The sequence below is a fragment of the Lissotriton vulgaris genome, chromosome 5 (assembly GCF_964263255.1).
Source record: "Lissotriton vulgaris chromosome 5, aLisVul1.2, whole genome shotgun sequence".
Lineage (NCBI taxonomy): Eukaryota > Metazoa > Chordata > Amphibia > Caudata > Salamandridae > Lissotriton > Lissotriton vulgaris.
The window spans coordinates 34,121,556-34,139,144 of record NC_141693.1 but is presented as its reverse complement, the minus strand read 5'-3'; the positions used below and the strand labels follow the sequence as shown (position 1 = coordinate 34,139,144).

The 17,589-nt window shown below is 54.2% G+C and overlaps 1 protein-coding gene across 1 annotated transcript in view; it reads left to right on the top strand.

Annotated features, from left to right (window-relative positions):
• Positions 1-17,589, top strand: part of GNL1 (G protein nucleolar 1) — a 154,291-nt gene that overhangs the window by 42,128 nt on the left and 94,574 nt on the right. Inside the window, exon 5 of the mRNA XM_086920710.1 lies at positions 2,139-2,210. Within this exon, the coding sequence (XP_086776836.1) occupies positions 2,139-2,210 (72 nt within the window). The remainder of the gene's footprint in view (positions 1-2,138; positions 2,211-17,589) is intronic.

Sequence of the window (17,589 nt, the reverse complement as noted above, 5' to 3'; positions counted from 1 at the left end):
GGAGCAAGGTGGCAAGTGGTTCCATGATGAGGTTGAACAGTGTGGGTGAAAGGGAGGATCCTTGTGGAACGCCTAAGTCTACTGGCACAGGTGAGGAAAGCACATTGTTGATCTTGAACTTCTGAGACCGGTTATGTAGGAAGGAGGTGAACCATTTGAGGACAGTCCCGGATAAACCCATTCTAGTGTTTAGTAGCTCCAGTAGGTTCTCATGTTTGACCGTGTCAAATGCTGATGAGAGGTCAAGAAGGATGAGGAGGCATGAATCATTGCGATCAAGAATTTGGAGGGCGTCATCAATTATGTGTGTCATGGCCGTTTCCGTGCTGTGTTTCGCTCGGAAGCCTGATTGATGAGGGTTGAGGAGGTCGAACTGGTCAATGTGTTTTGTTAGTTGGAGTTGTACACATTTTTCCAGCAGTTTGGCCAAGGTGGGGATATTGGTGATAGGGCGGTAATTGTTTAGGTCAGACGGGTCAGCTGTAGGTTTCTTGAGTATAGGCGTGACTTGCCCCACCTTGAGGGAGTCAGGGATTAGACCTTGTTGAGGGGAGCTGTTAATGATTTTGGTCCAGAGTGGGAGGAGCAGGGGGGTGAAGTCTTTTACAGCATTAGCTGGTAGGGGGTCTATGAGGTGATTAGAGGGCTCGAAGGTGCCGAGCAGTTTGTGTATTGCTTCTTCAGAGTAGGTGTCGAAGGACGTCCAAGATGCGCTATTTTTAGGTTGAGTGTTAGGCATTCGGATGTAGCTGGGGTATCAGCTTACATCATTGAGGAGGTCAATTCTTATGTTGTCGGTCTTTAGCTTAAAGAAAGCAGAAAAGTCTTCACTGTGTGGGATATCGCTTGTTGTGTTGTTTGATTGTAATGGTTGCGACTTGGTTTGAGTTTTGACTAGTTCGAACAATTTTCTTGGTCGGTTTTTCGCTTGGTCAAGCTGGAGGCTAAAGAAGTCAGCTTTCGCAAGCTTGATTTTCCTAAAGTAGGCATTTCTCTTGTTCTTAAGCGTTTTGCGATGCAGTGATGAGGGGTCAGCTCTCCGAGTGCGCTCTGCCAATCGCATAACACGCCTGTCTTCATTGAGTCTGCCGTCATACCAAGGGTTCGAGTTCTTGGTGGAGACTCTCTTTAGTTGCAGTGGGGCGGCTTCGTTGATTGAGTTCATAGAGTCGAGGTAGAGGTCGGTCAGTGATTGAACATCAGAGGCGCCAGCAGGGGGAAGGAGGAGACTGTAGGTGTGGGGAGGTAGGGAGTTGGGGTTAAGATTCTTCATGTCCCTTTTCCAGATCTTGGATTTGGTGTGTTGAGCCGGGGTAGGTTTGACTTTTTCGTTGATAAAGAAAGTGATAATGTGGTGGTCTGACCAATCACAAGGTTGGATTGCCCCCAGTTGGGTAGAGCCTTCTTTGGCGATGATCAGATCGAGTATTGAGCCTTTATCGTGTGTTGGGCTGTTGCATATTTGGGTGAGGTCAAGCGCATTAAGGAAAGTTTTGAGACTATTCACCACTGCGTCTTTCTGGTCGTTCCAGTGGAGATTAAAGTCACCCAGGTAGATTTGAGTGATCTGCCGACCAGCATTGGATGTGATCGTGTCCATGAGTTGTTGGGTGAAGATGAGGTTGCCCCCAGGCGGGTGATAGATGAGATGTAAGGCATATACTGGTTTGCCCTCGCTAGAGATATCGAGGCTGAAGAGTTCACAGGAAGTGAGGGAGGGGGAGGTGACTTTGGTAACGGAGAGGTTGCTCCTGAAAATGCATGTGATTCCCCCGCCCGTCTTGCCGGTCCTGTTGAGTCTAATGATGTGGTAATTGTGGGGAACTAGTATGTCCATAAACGGCGTAGAAGCTTCAGTTAGCCACGTTTCAGTCAAAATGGTTAGGTCAAGATCCATTGATGTGACGAGATCTGCAATGTCGGAGGAATGTCTCTGAGCCGATCTGTACACAAGGACGTCCTGCACGGACGTCCTTTGTGCGCTCGCACATCCTGCACGCTCACACGTTCTGCGCGCACACTATTATCTGTAGTAGCTGTTTTTTGTACTGATTGCAGTTTTGTTGAATCCAGTCAGCGGTAAGATTTAACCTTTGTTTGTGTTTTCTCTTTCCCGCCCCCATCTTTATCTGATGCAGACATGGCGCCAGCTCTGGAGGGTCCTCGAGATGTCCGACATTGTTCTCCTCATCACAGACATCCGACATCCGGTAGGCCGGGCACAGTGCTGAGGGGTAAAGTCCTATCTTGGGATCTGCCAACCATATCATATCTTGGAGTTTATGTATGCCAGATTGTGGTCAGTAATATCCTAGGACTGTTCTGAGATGTATGTCGGCTCAGGACCGGGAGCGAACGGTGTCCTAGGAACGTGGTGGGATGTTCTGCTACCAGCGCAAGTGAAACGTCCAAGGGGCACAGTGGTGGCATCGGCTGCTATTGGGGCGGGGGGGTGGGGTATGTGGTCCTCATATGCCAAGCGGCTCAGTAATAGCATATTATTGACCTGGGCGCACCCATTGTTCAATGTGGGCCTGTTGACCAGGGTTCATGTTCACTGGGTTTGAGTCTCGGCAAGGACGTGCAGCATCCTGTGATTGTGCAAATCACTTAATCTCCCCCGTGCCTAACAGAAATTAATGTGTCCTCTTGTAACGTAACTGGTGCTCGTGTAAAGTGCTCTGATACTCGATAGCTTTGGGTCAAGTTTGCGCTATTTAAAACTCAGAGGAAAAAAAGACAGACAAAAGGGGATACCAATGGGACACATTTGGTGTACTGGGAGGTGGTGCTCCTGTACAGTGAGCCAAGGGACCCCAAACCAGGGGCACCCAGGAGACTGATGGTCCCTCAGCAGGACAGGGATTTCCTCCTTAACCTGGCCCATCCTATCACCTTAGCTAGACACCTGGGGCAGACAAAAACTGACGAGAGGCTGGCCCCAGTTGTCTTAGTTGTGTTGCTCCTGTGTGACCTTCCAAGCCAGTGGCAAGGAAGGGAGAACCAAAGACTCCCCTGATAGCACTACCTGTGGTGGGGGCTCCCTTTGAGCGAGTGGGAGTGACACTGTTCGCCCCTAGACCCACCAGCAGCGTCGGGAATAGATCTTGGTGGCAGTGGACCACGCCCCCAGATACCATGGAGCTATTCCCCTTAGACCGTCCCTGCCCCCGCAGTGGCGAAAGCCCTCCTTGGAGTGTTCACCAGGGTCCGGCTATCTAAGGAGGTGTTCTGATAGAGGCAAACATTCCATGTCTGTCTGTCTGCAAACCTCGTGGGATGAGACCTTGAAAGGCATGATCCTGGGGTGCCTGAGAAACGCGGGAGGGGGGTCGGATGCACTTCTCCCATGATTATTTGCTTACAGGGAGGTTCCCCAAAGGAGAGTTGACGTTGGTCCCTTTGAGTTGTTGTTTGATGCCCTGTATGATGTCCACTAAGCTTGGATAAGGAGGTTTGGAAGAGACTCCTCAGGGATTCCAAGCAGGACACGTGCTTGGCCTACGCTTCAGGATGGCTGAGGACATGCAGAAGGTGATTCAGAATTTAGAGGCCAGCCAGGCGCTTCTGAAGCACCGGGAATAGCAGACGTCCTCTATGGTTGAATGCCGGCCAGGTGCTTCTGAAGCACCGGGATGAGCAGACGTCCTCTATGGTTGAATGCCGGACAGGCGCTTCTGAAGCACCGGGATGAGCAGACGTCCTCTATGGTTGAATGCCGGCCAGGTGCTTCTGAAGCACCGGGATGAGCAGACGTCCTCTATGGTTGAATGCCGGCCAGGAGCTTCTGAAGCACCGGGATGAGCAGACGTCCTCTATGGTTGAATGCCGGCCAGGAGCTTCTGAAGCACCGGGATGAGCAGACGTCCTCTATGGTTGAATGCCGGCCAGGAGCTTCTGAAGCACCGGGATGAGCAGACGTCCTCTATGGTTGAATGCTGGCCAGGAGCTTCTGAAGCACCGGGATGAGCAGACGTCCTCTATGGTTGAATGCCGGCCAGGAGCTTCTGAAGCACCGGGATGAGCAGACGTCCTCTATGGTTGAATACCGGCCAGGAGCTTCTGAAGCACCAGGATGAGCAGACGTCCTCTATGGTTGAATGCCAGCCAGGAGCTTCTGAAGCACCGGGATGAGCAGACATCCTCTATGGTTGAATGCCGGCCAGGAGCTTCGGAAGCACCGGGATGAGCAGACGTCCTCTATGGTTGAATGCCGGCCAGGAGCTTCGGGATGAGCAGACGTCCTCTATGGTTGAATGCCGGCCAGGAGCTACTGAAGCACCGGGATAAGCAGACGTCCTTTATGGTTGAATGCAGGCCAGGAGCTTCTGAAGCACTGGGATCAGCAGACGTCCTCTATGGTTGAATGCCGGCCAGGCGCTTCTGAAGCACCGGGATGAGCAGACGTCCTCTATGGTTGAATGCCGGCCAGGAGCTTCTGAAGCACCGGGATGAGCAGACGTCCTCTATGGTTGAATGCCAGCCAGGAGCTTCTGAAGCACCGGGATGAGCAGCCGTCCTCTATGGTTGAAGGCCGGCCAGGAGCTTCTGAAGCACCGAGATGAGCAGACGTCCTCTATGGTTGAATGCCGGCCAGGCGCTTCTGAAGCACCGGGATGAGCAGACGTCCTCTATGGTTGAATGCCGGCCAGGAGCTTCTGAAGCACCGGGATGAGCAGACGTCCTCTATTGTTGAATGCCGGCCAGGAGCTTCGGAAGCACCGGGATGAGCAGACGTCCTCTATGGTTGAATGCCGGCCAGGAGCTTCGGAAGCACCGGGATGAGCAGACGTCCTCTATGGTTGAATGCCGGCCAGGAGCTTCGGAAGCACCGGGATGAGCAGACGTCCTCTATGGTTGAATGCCGGCCAGGAGCTTCTGAAGCACCGGGATGAGCAGACGTCCTCTATGGTTGAATGCCGGCCAGGCGCTTCTGAAGCACCGGGATGAGCAGACGTCCTCTATGGTTGAATGCCGGCCAGGAGCTTCTGAAGCACCGGGATGAGCAGACGTCCTCTATGGTTGAATGCCGGCCAGGCGCTTCTGAAGCACCGGGATGAGCAGACGTTCTCTATGGTTGAATGCCGGCCAGGCGCTTCTGAAGCACCGGGATGAGCAGACGTTCTCTATGGTTGAATGCCGGCCAGGCGCTTCTGAAGCACCGGGATGAGCAGACGTCCTCTATGGTTGAATGCCGGCCAGGAGCTTCTGAAGCACCGGGATGAGCAGACGTCCTCTATGGTTGAATGCTGGCCAGGAGCTTCTGAAGCACCGGGATGAGCAGACGTCCTCTATGGTTGAATGCCGGCCAGGAGCTTCTGAAGCACCGGGATGAGCAGACGTCCTCTATGGTTGAATACCGGCCAGGAGCTTCTGAAGCACCAGGATGAGCAGACGTCCTCTATGGTTGAATGCCAGCCAGGAGCTTCTGAAGCACCGGGATGAGCAGACATCCTCTATGGTTGAATGCCGGCCAGGAGCTTCGGAAGCACCGGGATGAGCAGACGTCCTCTATGGTTGAATGCCGGCCAGGAGCTTCGGGATGAGCAGACGTCCTCTATGGTTGAATGCCGGCCAGGAGCTACTGAAGCACCGGGATAAGCAGACGTCCTTTATGGTTGAATGCAGGCCAGGAGCTTCTGAAGCACTGGGATGAGCAGACGTCCTCTATGGTTGAATGCCGGCCAGGCGCTTCTGAAGCACCGGGATGAGCAGACGTCCTCTATGGTTGAATGCCGGCCAGGAGCTTCTGAAGCACCGGGATGAGCAGACGTCCTCTATGGTTGAATGCCGGCCAGGCGCTTCTGAAGCACCGGGATGAGCAGACGTTCTCTATGGTTGAATGCCGGCCAGGCGCTTCTGAAGCACCGGGATGAGCAGACGTTCTCTATGGTTGAATGCCGGCCAGGCGCTTCTGAAGCACCGGGATGAGCAGACGTTCTCTATGGTTGAATGCCGGCCAGGCGCTTCTGAAGCACCGGGATGAGCAGACGTCCTCTATGGTTGAATGCCGGCCAGGAGCTTCTGAAGCACCGGGATGAGCAGACGTCCTCTATGGTTGAATGCCGGCTAGGCGCTTCTGAAGCACCGGGATGAGCAGACGTCCTCTATGGTTGAATGCCGGCCAGGAGCTTCTGAAGCACCGGGATGAGCAGACGTCCTCTATGGTTGAATGCCGGCCAGGAGCTTCTGAAGCACCGGGATGAGCAGACGTCCTCTATGGTTGAATGCCGGCCAGGAGCTTCTGAAGCACCGGGATGAGCAGACGTCCTCTATGGTTGAATGCCGGCCAGGAGCTTCTGAAGCACCGGGATGAGCAGACGTCCTCTATGGTTGAATGCCGGCTAGGCGCTTCTGAAGCACCGGGATGAGCAGACGTCCTCTATGGTTGAATGCCGGCCAGGAGCTTCTGAAGCACCGGGATGAGCAGACGTCCTCTATGGTTGAATGCTGGCCAGGAGCTTCTGAAGCACCGGGATGAGCAGACGTCCTCTATGGTTGAATGCCGGCCAGGAGCTTCTGAAGCACCGGGATGAGCAGACGTCCTCTATGGTTGAATACCGGCCAGGAGCTTCTGAAGCACCAGGATGAGCAGACGTCCTCTATGGTTGAATGCCAGCCAGGAGCTTCTGAAGCACCGGGATGAGCAGACATCCTCTATGGTTGAATGCCGGCCAGGAGCTTCGGAAGCACCGGGATGAGCAGACGTCCTCTATGGTTGAATGCCGGCCAGGAGCTTCGGGATGAGCAGACGTCCTCTATGGTTGAATGCCGGCCAGGAGCTACTGAAGCACCGGGATAAGCAGACGTCCTTTATGGTTGAATGCAGGCCAGGAGCTTCTGAAGCACTGGGATCAGCAGACGTCCTCTATGGTTGAATGCCGGCCAGGCGCTTCTGAAGCACCGGGATGAGCAGACGTCCTCTATGGTTGAATGCCGGCCAGGAGCTTCTGAAGCACCGGGATGAGCAGACGTCCTCTATGGTTGAATGCCGGCCAGGAGCTTCTGAAGCACCGGGATGAGCAGCCGTCCTCTATGGTTGAAGGCCGGCCAGGAGCTTCTGAAGCACCGAGATGAGCAGACGTCCTCTATGGTTGAATGCCGGCCAGGCGCTTCTGAAGCACCGGGATGAGCAGACGTCCTCTATGGTTGAATGCCGGCCAGGAGCTTCTGAAGCACCGGGATGAGCAGACGTCCTCTATTGTTGAATGCCGGCCAGGAGCTTCGGAAGCACCGGGATGAGCAGACTTCCTCTATGGTTGAATGCCGGCCAGGAGCTTCGGAAGCACCGGGATGAGCAGACGTCCTCTATGGTTGAATGCCGGCCAGGAGCTTCGGAAGCACCGGGATGAGCAGACGTCCTCTATGGTTGAATGCCGGCCAGGAGCTTCTGAAGCACCGGGATGAGCAGACGTCCTCTATGGTTGAATGCCGGCCAGGCGCTTCTGAAGCACCGGGATGAGCAGACGTCCTCTATGGTTGAATGCCGGCCAGGCGCTTCTGAAGCACCGGGATGAGCAGACGTCCTCTATGGTTGAATGCCGGCCAGGAGCTTCTGAAGCACCGGGATGAGCAGACGTCCTCTATGGTTGAATGCCGGCCAGGCGCTTCTGAAGCACCGGGATGAGCAGACGTTCTCTATGGTTGAATGCCGGCCAGGCGCTTCTGAAGCACCGGGATGAGCAGACGTTCTCTATGGTTGAATGCCGGCCAGGCGCTTCTGAAGCACCGGGATGAGCAGACGTTCTCTATGGTTGAATGCCGGCCAGGCGCTTCTGAAGCACCGGGATGAGCAGACGTCCTCTATGGTTGAATGCCGGCCAGGAGCTTCTGAAGCACCGGGATGAGCAGACGTCCTCTATGGTTGAATGCCGGCTAGGCGCTTCTGAAGCACCGGGATGAGCAGACGTCCTCTATGGTTGAATGCCGGCCAGGAGCTTCTGAAGCACCGGGATGAGCAGACGTCCTCTATGGTTGAATGCCGGCCAGGAGCTTCTGAAGCACCGGGATGAGCAGACGTCCTCTATGGTTGAATGCCGGCCAGGAGCTTCTGAAGCACCGGGATGAGCAGACGTCCTCTATGGTTGAATGCCGGCCAGGAGCTTCTGAAGCACCGGGATGAGCAGACGTCCTCTATGGTTGAATGCCGGCCAGGCGCTTTTGAAGCACCGGGATGAGCAGACGTCCTCTATGGTTGAATGCCGGCCAGGAGCTTCTGAAGCACCGGCATGAGCAGACGTCCTCTATGGTTGAATGCCGGCCAGGCGCTTCTGAAGCACCGGGATGAGCAGACGTCCTCTATGGTTGAATGCCGGCCAGGCGCTTCTGAAGCACCGGGATGAGCAGACGTCCTCTATGGTTGAATGCCGGCCAGGAGCTTCTGAAGCACCGAGATGAGCAGACGTCCTCTATGGTTGAATGCCGGCCAGGCGCTTCTGAAGCACCGGGATGAGCAGACGTCCTCTATGGTTGAATGCCGGCCAGGAGCTTCTGAAGCACCGGCATGAGCAGACGTCCTCTATGGTTGAATGCCGGCCAGGCGCTTCTGAAGCACCGGGATGAGCAGACGTCCTCTATGGTTGAATGCCGGCCAGGAGCTTCTGAAGCACCGGGATGAGCAGACGTCCTCTATGGTTGAATGCCGCCCAGGAGCTTCTGAAGCACCGGGATGAGCAGACGTCCTCTATGGTTGAATGCCGGCCAGGAGCTTCGGAAGCACCGGGATGAGCAGACGTCCTCTATGGTTGAATGCCGGCCAGGAGCTTCTGAAGCACCGGGATGAGCAGACGTCCTCTATGGTTGAATGCCGGCCAGGCGCTTCTGAAGCACCGGGATGAGCAGACGTCCTCTATGGTTGAATGCCGGCCAGGAGCTTCTGAAGCACCGGGATGAGCAGACGTCCTCTATGGTTGAATGCCGGCCAGGCGCTTCTGAAGCACCGGGATGAGCAGACGTTCTCTATGGTTGAATGCCGGCCAGGCGCTTCTGAAGCACCGGGATGAGCAGACGTCCTCTATGGTTGAATGCCGGCCAGGAGCTTCTGAAGCACCGGGATGAGCAGACGTCCTCTATGGTTGAATGCCGGCCAGGCGCTTCTGAAGCACCGGGATGAGCAGACGTCCTCTATGGTTGAATGCCGGCCAGGAGCTTCTGAAGCACCGGGATGAGCAGACGTCCTCTATGGTTGAATGCCGGCCAGGCGCTTCTGAAGCACCGGGATGAGCAGACGTCCTCTATGGTTGAATGCCGGCCAGGAGCTTCTGAAGCACCGGGATGAGCAGACGTCCTCTATGGTTGAATGCCGGCCAGGAGCTTCTGAAGCACCGGGATGAGCAGACGTCCTCTATGGTTGAATGCCGGCCAGGCGCTTTTGAAGCACCGGGATGAGCAGACGTCCTCTATGGTTGAATGCCGGCCAGGAGCTTCTGAAGCACCGGCATGAGCAGACGTCCTCTATGGTTGAATGCCGGCCAGGCGCTTCTGAAGCACCGGGATGAGCAGACGTCCTCTATGGTTGAATGCCGGCCAGGAGCTTCTGAAGCACCGGGATGAGCAGACGTCCTCTATGGTTGAATGCCGCCCAGGAGCTTCTGAAGCACCGGGATGAGCAGACGTCCTCTATGGTTGAGTGCCGGCCAGGAGCTTCTGAAGCACCGGGATGAGCAGACGTCTTCTATGGTTGAATGCCGGCCAGGAGCTTCTGAAGCACCGGGATGAGCAGACGTCCTCTATGGTTGAATGCCGGCCAGGCGCTTCTGAAGCACCGGGATGAGCAGACGTCCTCTATGGTTGAATGCCGGTCAGGAGCTTCTGAAGCACCAGGATCAGCAGACGTCCTCTATGGTTGAATGCCGGCCAGGCGCTTCTGAAGCACCGGGATGAGCAGACGCCCTCTATGGTTGAATGCCGGCCAGGAGCTTCTGAAGCACCGGGATGAGCAGACGTCCTCTATGGTTGAATGCCGGTCAGGAGCTTCTGAAGCACCAGGATCAGCAGACGTCCTCTATGGTTGAATGCCGGCCAGGCGCTTCTGAAGCACCGGGATGAGCAGACGCCCTCTATGGTTGAATGCCGGCCAGGAGCTTCTGAAGCACCGGGATGAGCAGACGTCCTCTATGGTTGAATGCCGGCCAGGCGCTTCTGAAGCACCGGGATGAGCAGACGCCCTCTATGGTTGAATGCCGGCCAGGAGCTTCTGAAGCACCGGGATGAGCAGACGTCCTCTATGGTTGAATGCCGGCCAGGAGCTTCTGAAGCACCGGGATGAGCAGACGTCCTCTATGGTTGAATGCCGGCCAGGCGCTTCTGAAGCACCGGGATGAGCAGACGTCCTCTATGGTTGAATGCCGGCCAGGAGCTTCTGAAGCACCGGGATGAGCAGACGTCCTCTATGGTTGAATGCCGGCCAGGCGCTTCTGAAGCACCGGGATGAGCAGACGTTCTCTATGGTTGAATGCCGGCCAGGCGCTTCTGAAGCACCGGGATGAGCAGACGTCCTCTATGGTTGAATGCCGGCCAGGAGCTTCTGAAGCACCGGGATGAGCAGACGTCCTCTATGGTTGAATGCCGGCCAGGCGCTTCTGAAGCACCGGGATGAGCAGACGTCCTCTATGGTTGAATGCCGGCTAGGAGCTTCTGAAGCACCGGGATGAGCAGACGTCCTCTATGGTTGAATGCCGGCCAGGAGCTTCTGAAGCACCGGGATAAGCAGACGTCCTCTATGGTTGAATGCCGGCCAGGCGCTTCTGAAGCACCGGGATGAGCAGACGTCCTCTATGGTTGAATGCCGGTCAGGAGCTTCTGAAGCACCAGGATCAGCAGACGTCCTCTATGGTTGAATGCCGGCCAGGCGCTTCTGAAGCACCGGGATGAGCAGACGCCCTCTATGGTTGAATGCCGGCCAGGAGCTTCTGAAGCACCGGGATGAGCAGACGTCCTCTATGGTTGAATGCCGGCCAGGAGCTTCTGAAGCACCGGGATGAGCAGACGTCCTCTATGGTTGAATGCCGGCCAGCAGCTTCTGAAGCACTGAGATGAGCCGACGTGCTCTATGGTTGAATGCCGGCCAGGAGCTTCTGAATGCTGGACTCCTGAGGCGAAAAGCCGGGAGCGTGGATACTTTGTTTTTAAATCTTTTTGTGTGATACTTTGTTATTAACTTCACCGCATACTCGCACTCTCTGGCACTTCCTTGAACAGCGCGCTGACGCTGCAACGAATCACCTTATCCGGGTCGCCATCCTCGAGGGCGAGGTGTGCCACGTGACACGCCCCCTCGGTTGGCCACGCCCCCTTCAAAGACCTGACAATTCTGCATAAATTATGTGTCTTGGGAGGAAGCGCAGCGGGCGCGACGATTGCGCGCCGAAGGCGCGCCTAAGGCAAGCCCGTCTGCGCCCGTCCGCGACTGGCCGGGGCTAGGGGCATGTCACTCTGTCCCGCGTATCATCTATTCCCCGGACCACCTGCAAAGCCTCCAGGGACCTTGGCCCATTATGGCCTCTACACGTTCTCGCATCTCCTCCCTTGGTCTTCCCCCCCACCGTCTCCCTTTTTATCCCCCCTCCCACAGTTTGCACCCCCATCGCGCCTTGCTGCACCGTTTCTTTGTCAACCCCTAAAACCCTTACGGTTTTTTATCTTAACACCCGGTCCGCTGTCGCCCATGCGCATGAACTTTCGGTCCTGTTGGATCTTCATGCCCCAGATCTTCTTTTCCTAACGGAGACCTGGTTCTGCGATGACTCCCTCCCTGCCCTATTATCCACCTTACCGGCCACTTACTATGCCCTCAGGGCGGATCGCCCTCCTGGCAAAGCCGGGGGCGGTGTAGCGGTCATCGCACGCACCGACCTACCTTTCCAAAGTCTATCCCTGCCTGACATTGCGACCTCCGAATTTTTGGTGATTCGCACCACCTCCACCTCTCCTCCTTTGACCTGCTTTCTCACCTATCGCCCTCCTCAATCCCCTCTACAGTTTCTCTCTGATTTCTTGGATGTCTTAGCCACTATCACAATCAATAACTCCTCTATTCTGCTTCTTGGCGATTTCAATTTCTGGCCATCTGACCCCGCTGAATGTTCGTCCTCTAAGGAATTCTCCGAAACCCTCCAATCCCTTAACTTTACATCCTACGTTCACTCACCCACCCACATCAAAGGTCACACGCTTGACCAGATCTGGTCCCTGAACTGCCCTGTGGAATCTCTTTCCATCTCACCTTGCCCATGGTCTGACCACCATTTGATTTCTTTTTCCCTTCCTATCCAACCCCCAACTAAGCCCCCCCGTCCCAAAAACACCTGGGTCCGATCGTGGGGCCGAGTTAACCCAGAAAGTCTTTCCTCCCTTCTCAGTTCTTCCCTCCCTTCCCTGCATGGCCTCTCCACTCTTTCCCAGGTGGATGCCATAGATCAATGGCTCTCCTCTGGCCGCGACTCCGTTGCCCCGCTCAAACGCATCACCTCCAAACGGGAGGAGGACGCCAACCGATGGTTTAACGTCGAGCTCAAGGCCACCAAACTAAAAGTACGTCGCACAGAACGGGCATGGAGGAGAAACTATTGCCCCACCCTAAAACTGGAGTATACCAACATTCTTACCCAGTATAAAAAAGACATCTTGGAGGCCAAAACATCATACTTCTCCTCCAAAATCTTAGCCGCGGAAAACCAGTCTAAGGAGATATTTACAATCGTCCACAGCCTAGCATTCTCGGACAGAACAACCCTCAAGCCCGCCCCGTCCGAAGAACTCTGTCTTTCCCTTAATAACTACTTTATTCATAAAATTGCCACCATCAAGGCCAACATTTCCCCCCCCCCCCCCTCTCCCTCCTTTGTGGACCCTCAATGTCCCCCTCCGAAGGGTGAACTCCTCACCCTCCCCCCCATCACTAGAGAATGTCTGACCTCCTTAGTGCCTTTGGTCAAGTCTGGTTCTCCCCTTGACCCCTGCCCGGCCCACATTCTCCGCCATATCTTTGTCACCTGCCCAGACCCCCCCCTTCACCTCCTCAATAGCTCTCTTGCTCAAGGCGTAGTTCCCAACTCCTTGAAATCGGCGGTTATTGTGCCTATTTTGAAAAAACCCGGGGCTGATCCATCTGTCCCTGCCAATTTCCACCCCATCTCCCTCTTGCCATTTCTGGCCAAGGTGCTCGAGCGCCATGTCACCCGCGCTCTGAGCTCCTTTGTGGAGACGCATGGAGCCCTTGCCCCCCGCCAGGCCGGCTTCCGCCCTGCACACTCTACGGAGTCCGTCGTCATCTCGGTCCTGGACAACCCCAGGGATGGTATGGACACCAATCAGCACCAGGCCCTTGTGCTCCTCGATCTTTCAGCCGCCTTTGACACGGTAGATCACACCATCTTGTTATCCCGTGTCAAGGCGGCGGGGATCGGGGGGACCGCCCTGGTCTGGCTGTCCTCCTTCCTGAGCGATCGCACCCAGGCCGACAGCCTGGGTGACTTCACAGCGGACGTCCGGAAAGTTCAGTGCGGGGTCCCCCAAGGCTCTTCCCTCTCCCCCCTCCTGTTTAACCTGTATGTCGCACCTCTTATCTTTTCCCTTCAACAGATGGAGGTCGCCGTATTTAATTATGCGGATGACCTCCAGCTTGTTTTCAACCTATCTTCTTCTCCCTCCTCTGTTCTAAACTTTCAATCTGTCATGCTCCATATTAGGGACTGGATGAACCACAACCACCTCAAACTCAACCCCGACAAGACCGAGCTGGTGTTGACGGGTGGTTCATCCAGCCCCTGGTCCTCTCTCTTCTGGCCTCCCTCTCTTGGCCCTTCTCCTGCACCCTCCTCCTCTGTTAAAACCCTAGGCATAAAAATCAATTCTCAACTCACCCTTCACTCCCAGGTTAGCTCTGTGGTATCTTCCTCTTTCCTTTCTCTGCGCACTATACGCAGAGTGTCTCGCTTCTTCACCTTCTCTGCTCTCAAGCTTATAATCCTGGCCATGGTGGTGTCCCGCCTGGATTACGGCAATGCTTTATATGCCGGCATCCCTGCTTATAGCTTGCGGCGCCTACAGCAGATTCAGAACCAGGCGGCCCGCCTGGCCTTCAAACTTCCTAAGTTTCACCACTCTACCCCTCTTCTGAAATCTTTACACTGGCTCCCCGTGCGAGCCAGGGTCCAATTCAAGCTTGCAACCATCAAATTTCTGGCCCGACTTGGCTTGGCTCCGGCGTTCACCTCTTCCGAGATCACTCCATACGTTCCCACTAGGAAACTACGCTCGTCTTCTCAATCCCTCCTCACTGTCCCCCGTTTCCGGAGAAAGAAGTGGGGAGGATCTAAATTTGCCACCCTTGCCCCGACCCTCTGGAACTCCCTTCCTCTTGAACTTCGTACCATTACTCTGTACTCACAATTCCGTAGACACCTTAAGACCTATTTGTTCACTAAGTCTTTTGAATAATCTTCCTCCAACCCTCCCTGTCTATTAGCCCCGGATCCGGTTAGAGTTAGCGCCAAGAAACTGCTGGTATACGTGCGCTCTAGAAATAATTTTAAATCAAAATCAAATCGATGAGCAGACGTCCTCTATGGTTGAATGCCGGCCAGGCGCTTCTGAAGCACCGGGATGAGCAGACGTCCTCTATGGTTGAATGCCGGCCAGGCGCTTCTGAAGCACCGGGATGAGCAGACGTCCTCTATGGTTGAATGCCGGCCAGGAGCTTCTGAAGCACCGGGATGAGCAGACGTCCTCTATGGTTGAATGCCGGCCAGGAGCTTCTGAAGCACCGGGATGAGCAGACGTCCTCTATGGTTGAATGCCGGCCAGGCGCTTCTGAAGCACCGGGATGAGCAGACGTCCTCTATGGTTGAATATCGGCCAGGAGCTTCTAAAGCACCCCGATGAGCAGACGTCCTCTATGGTTGAATGCCGGCCAGGACAGTTGGTGTGGGTTTTGGAGCCTTTGGCACCCAGGGCACCGCATGACAAGTGGACTGGGCCATATCCCATCATAGAGAAAAAGGGGGAAGTCCTGTACTTGGTGGACTTGGGTACCCCCAGGACTCCTTAAAGGGTCAGAAATGTGAAATGCTCAAGTGGCACCATGACAGGGTAGATCTCGCCATGCAGATGGTGACGGCCCGGGACGCCCCCTTCTAGGTAGCTGTGCACTCAATAAATGTCACAAAATGAATTGAATGCAGGGACGGAAGAAGAGAGCGAACCTCTCCCTGACCTCTTAACCTCTAATGCCCAGGATGGAAGTGTGGAAAGAGTACGGCTCGCCTCCACCCAAACAGAGCATCAACAAAGGGACTGCTGTCCGTTGCTGAGGCAGTTTCCTGGACTTTGATCCCAGTTCTGACAACATGGAGTACCGTGATGTGGTCACCGGAGACAGCTCACCTGTCAAAGCAAGATGTGCGGGTTGTCTGACCAGTAAAGGCAGCATCAAAGCTGAGGTTGCTAAGAGGCTGGGGTTGGGGGCGGTTGACCCCTCCAGTAGTCCTTGGACCAGCCCAGTGGGACTGGTGCCCAAGCCTAGGGGGGAGGGGGGGGGGGGGGGAAATCTGAGATGAGGTTCAGTCTTCATGCAGCCATGAAGACTGATGCCCACCTCATACCAAGAGCTGATGGGCTCATTGATAAGTCTGGGACAGCCAAATATCGGAGTACCTTTGACCTGACATCAGGTTATTGAAAGATATCCCTCACACCAGGAGTCCAGGAGTGGTCTGTGTTTTCTAGGTCTGAAGGCTACTTTCAGTTGAAGGTGATGCCCTTTGGGTTGAAGAATGCCCATGCCACCTTCCAGAGGTCAGTGCAGCTTATCTCGATGATACAGCTGTACTCCGCTCCACCTGGGAGGATCACCATGTCCACCTCAAGGACGTGCTTCAGGCCCTGCATCACAACAGGCAGACCAGGCTGTCAGTAAGTACCAGACAGGACAAGGCTCTGTTGTGTACTTTGTTCAAATGTTTATGATCCTGAGCAGGCATAGGTTGGACAGCGACGTCGGGAACTCTGCTGGGAAGCCCTTTGTTCATATCATCACATATCTAATTGTCATTGTGAGATGTCACAGACCAGTCATAGTCTGTAGCTTGTTGGGACCCACAGTGGACTAAACTAAATTCCTACGGTGGCCAGCGGTGTCTGGCACGTCTCTGCAGTTATGCCATGCCTACCAGTTGGTGATGGGTGGTTTAAATCTGTGGACTGGTACATTATATGCAGTGGGGGCCCATAACACAGCTTGTTTCTCTAGCTGAAGTTTTTGTGCATTGCCAGCTCCATGTGTACATAAACCACTGTGCATGGACTGCAGTCATGCATAGTGGAGATTAGCACGGGGCATGGTCTCTACTCACCGTGACACTCAAAAAAGGGGGGGGTGGACGTTTAGTCTAGGTTCACCCTCCTTACTCAGTAACGAACACAGAAAAAACGGAAGAGGGAAAGTCTACAGATCAAGAAAGAAGAATTGCTTTCTTGAGTCCCCTCACTCGTCAGGGTTTCCCCTCGGTGACATGCTTCATCATAGGGGTCCTCTCAATCCCCTGCGATTGAGGCGTGCTGCGACTTGCAAAATTACGTTGGAGCACCTATGTGAGAAAATGTATAGCGCAGTGTTGTGGAGTGGGACATTTTTTTTTTTTAAATGCCTAACTAGTGGGCAAAATATTTTATTTTGGTCCTAGTCGGTATGTTTAAAAACAGGGGTAAATACTAGGGAAAGCAGCATAACCGTAATGAGTTAGACGTCTCTAGTATTAGTCCACATGTTTCGAGCCTCCCCAAAGCTCTTCCTCAGGACCACACTGGAACCAGCCCTGTACGTACCACTCCTAAGTGACCTAAAAGTGAGGTAGATGAAGAATTAGTGAAATATAAAGTGCCACACCTAGTGTGCGTGCACTATTGGTTTAATACATACAACTTTACTCATTGGTACGTAGTATCTGTAGGAGATTAAACAGAACATTGTTAGAGTAACAAGCGCCTACCAGGAAACTGGCAGGCATCATAAATGGATGCGTCATTCTGATTCCTGTATATGCTCCTCTATGGTAGATGCGTCATTCTGATTCCTGTATATGCTTCTCTATGGTAGATGCGTCATTCTGATTCCTGTATATGCTCCTCTATGGTGTATGCGTCATTCTGATTCCTGTATATGCTCCTCTATGGTAGATGCGTCATTCTGATTCCTGTATATGCTCCTCTATGGTAGATGCGTCATTCTGATTCCTGTATATGCTCCTCTATGGTGGATGCGTCATTCTGATTCCTGTATATGCTTCTCTATGGTAGATGCGTCATTCTGATTCCTGTATATGCTCCTCTATGGTAGATGCGTCATTCTGATTCCTGTATATGCTCCTCTATGGTGGATGCGTCATTCTGATTCCTGTATATGCTCCTCTATGGTGGATGCGTCATTCTGATTCCTGTATATGCTCCTCTATGGTAGATGCGTCATTCTGATTCCTGTATATGCTCCTCTATGGTGGATGCGTCATTCTGATTCCTGTATATGCTCCTCTATGGTGGATGCGTCATTCTGATTCCTGTATATGCTCCTCTATGGTGGATGCGTCATTCTGA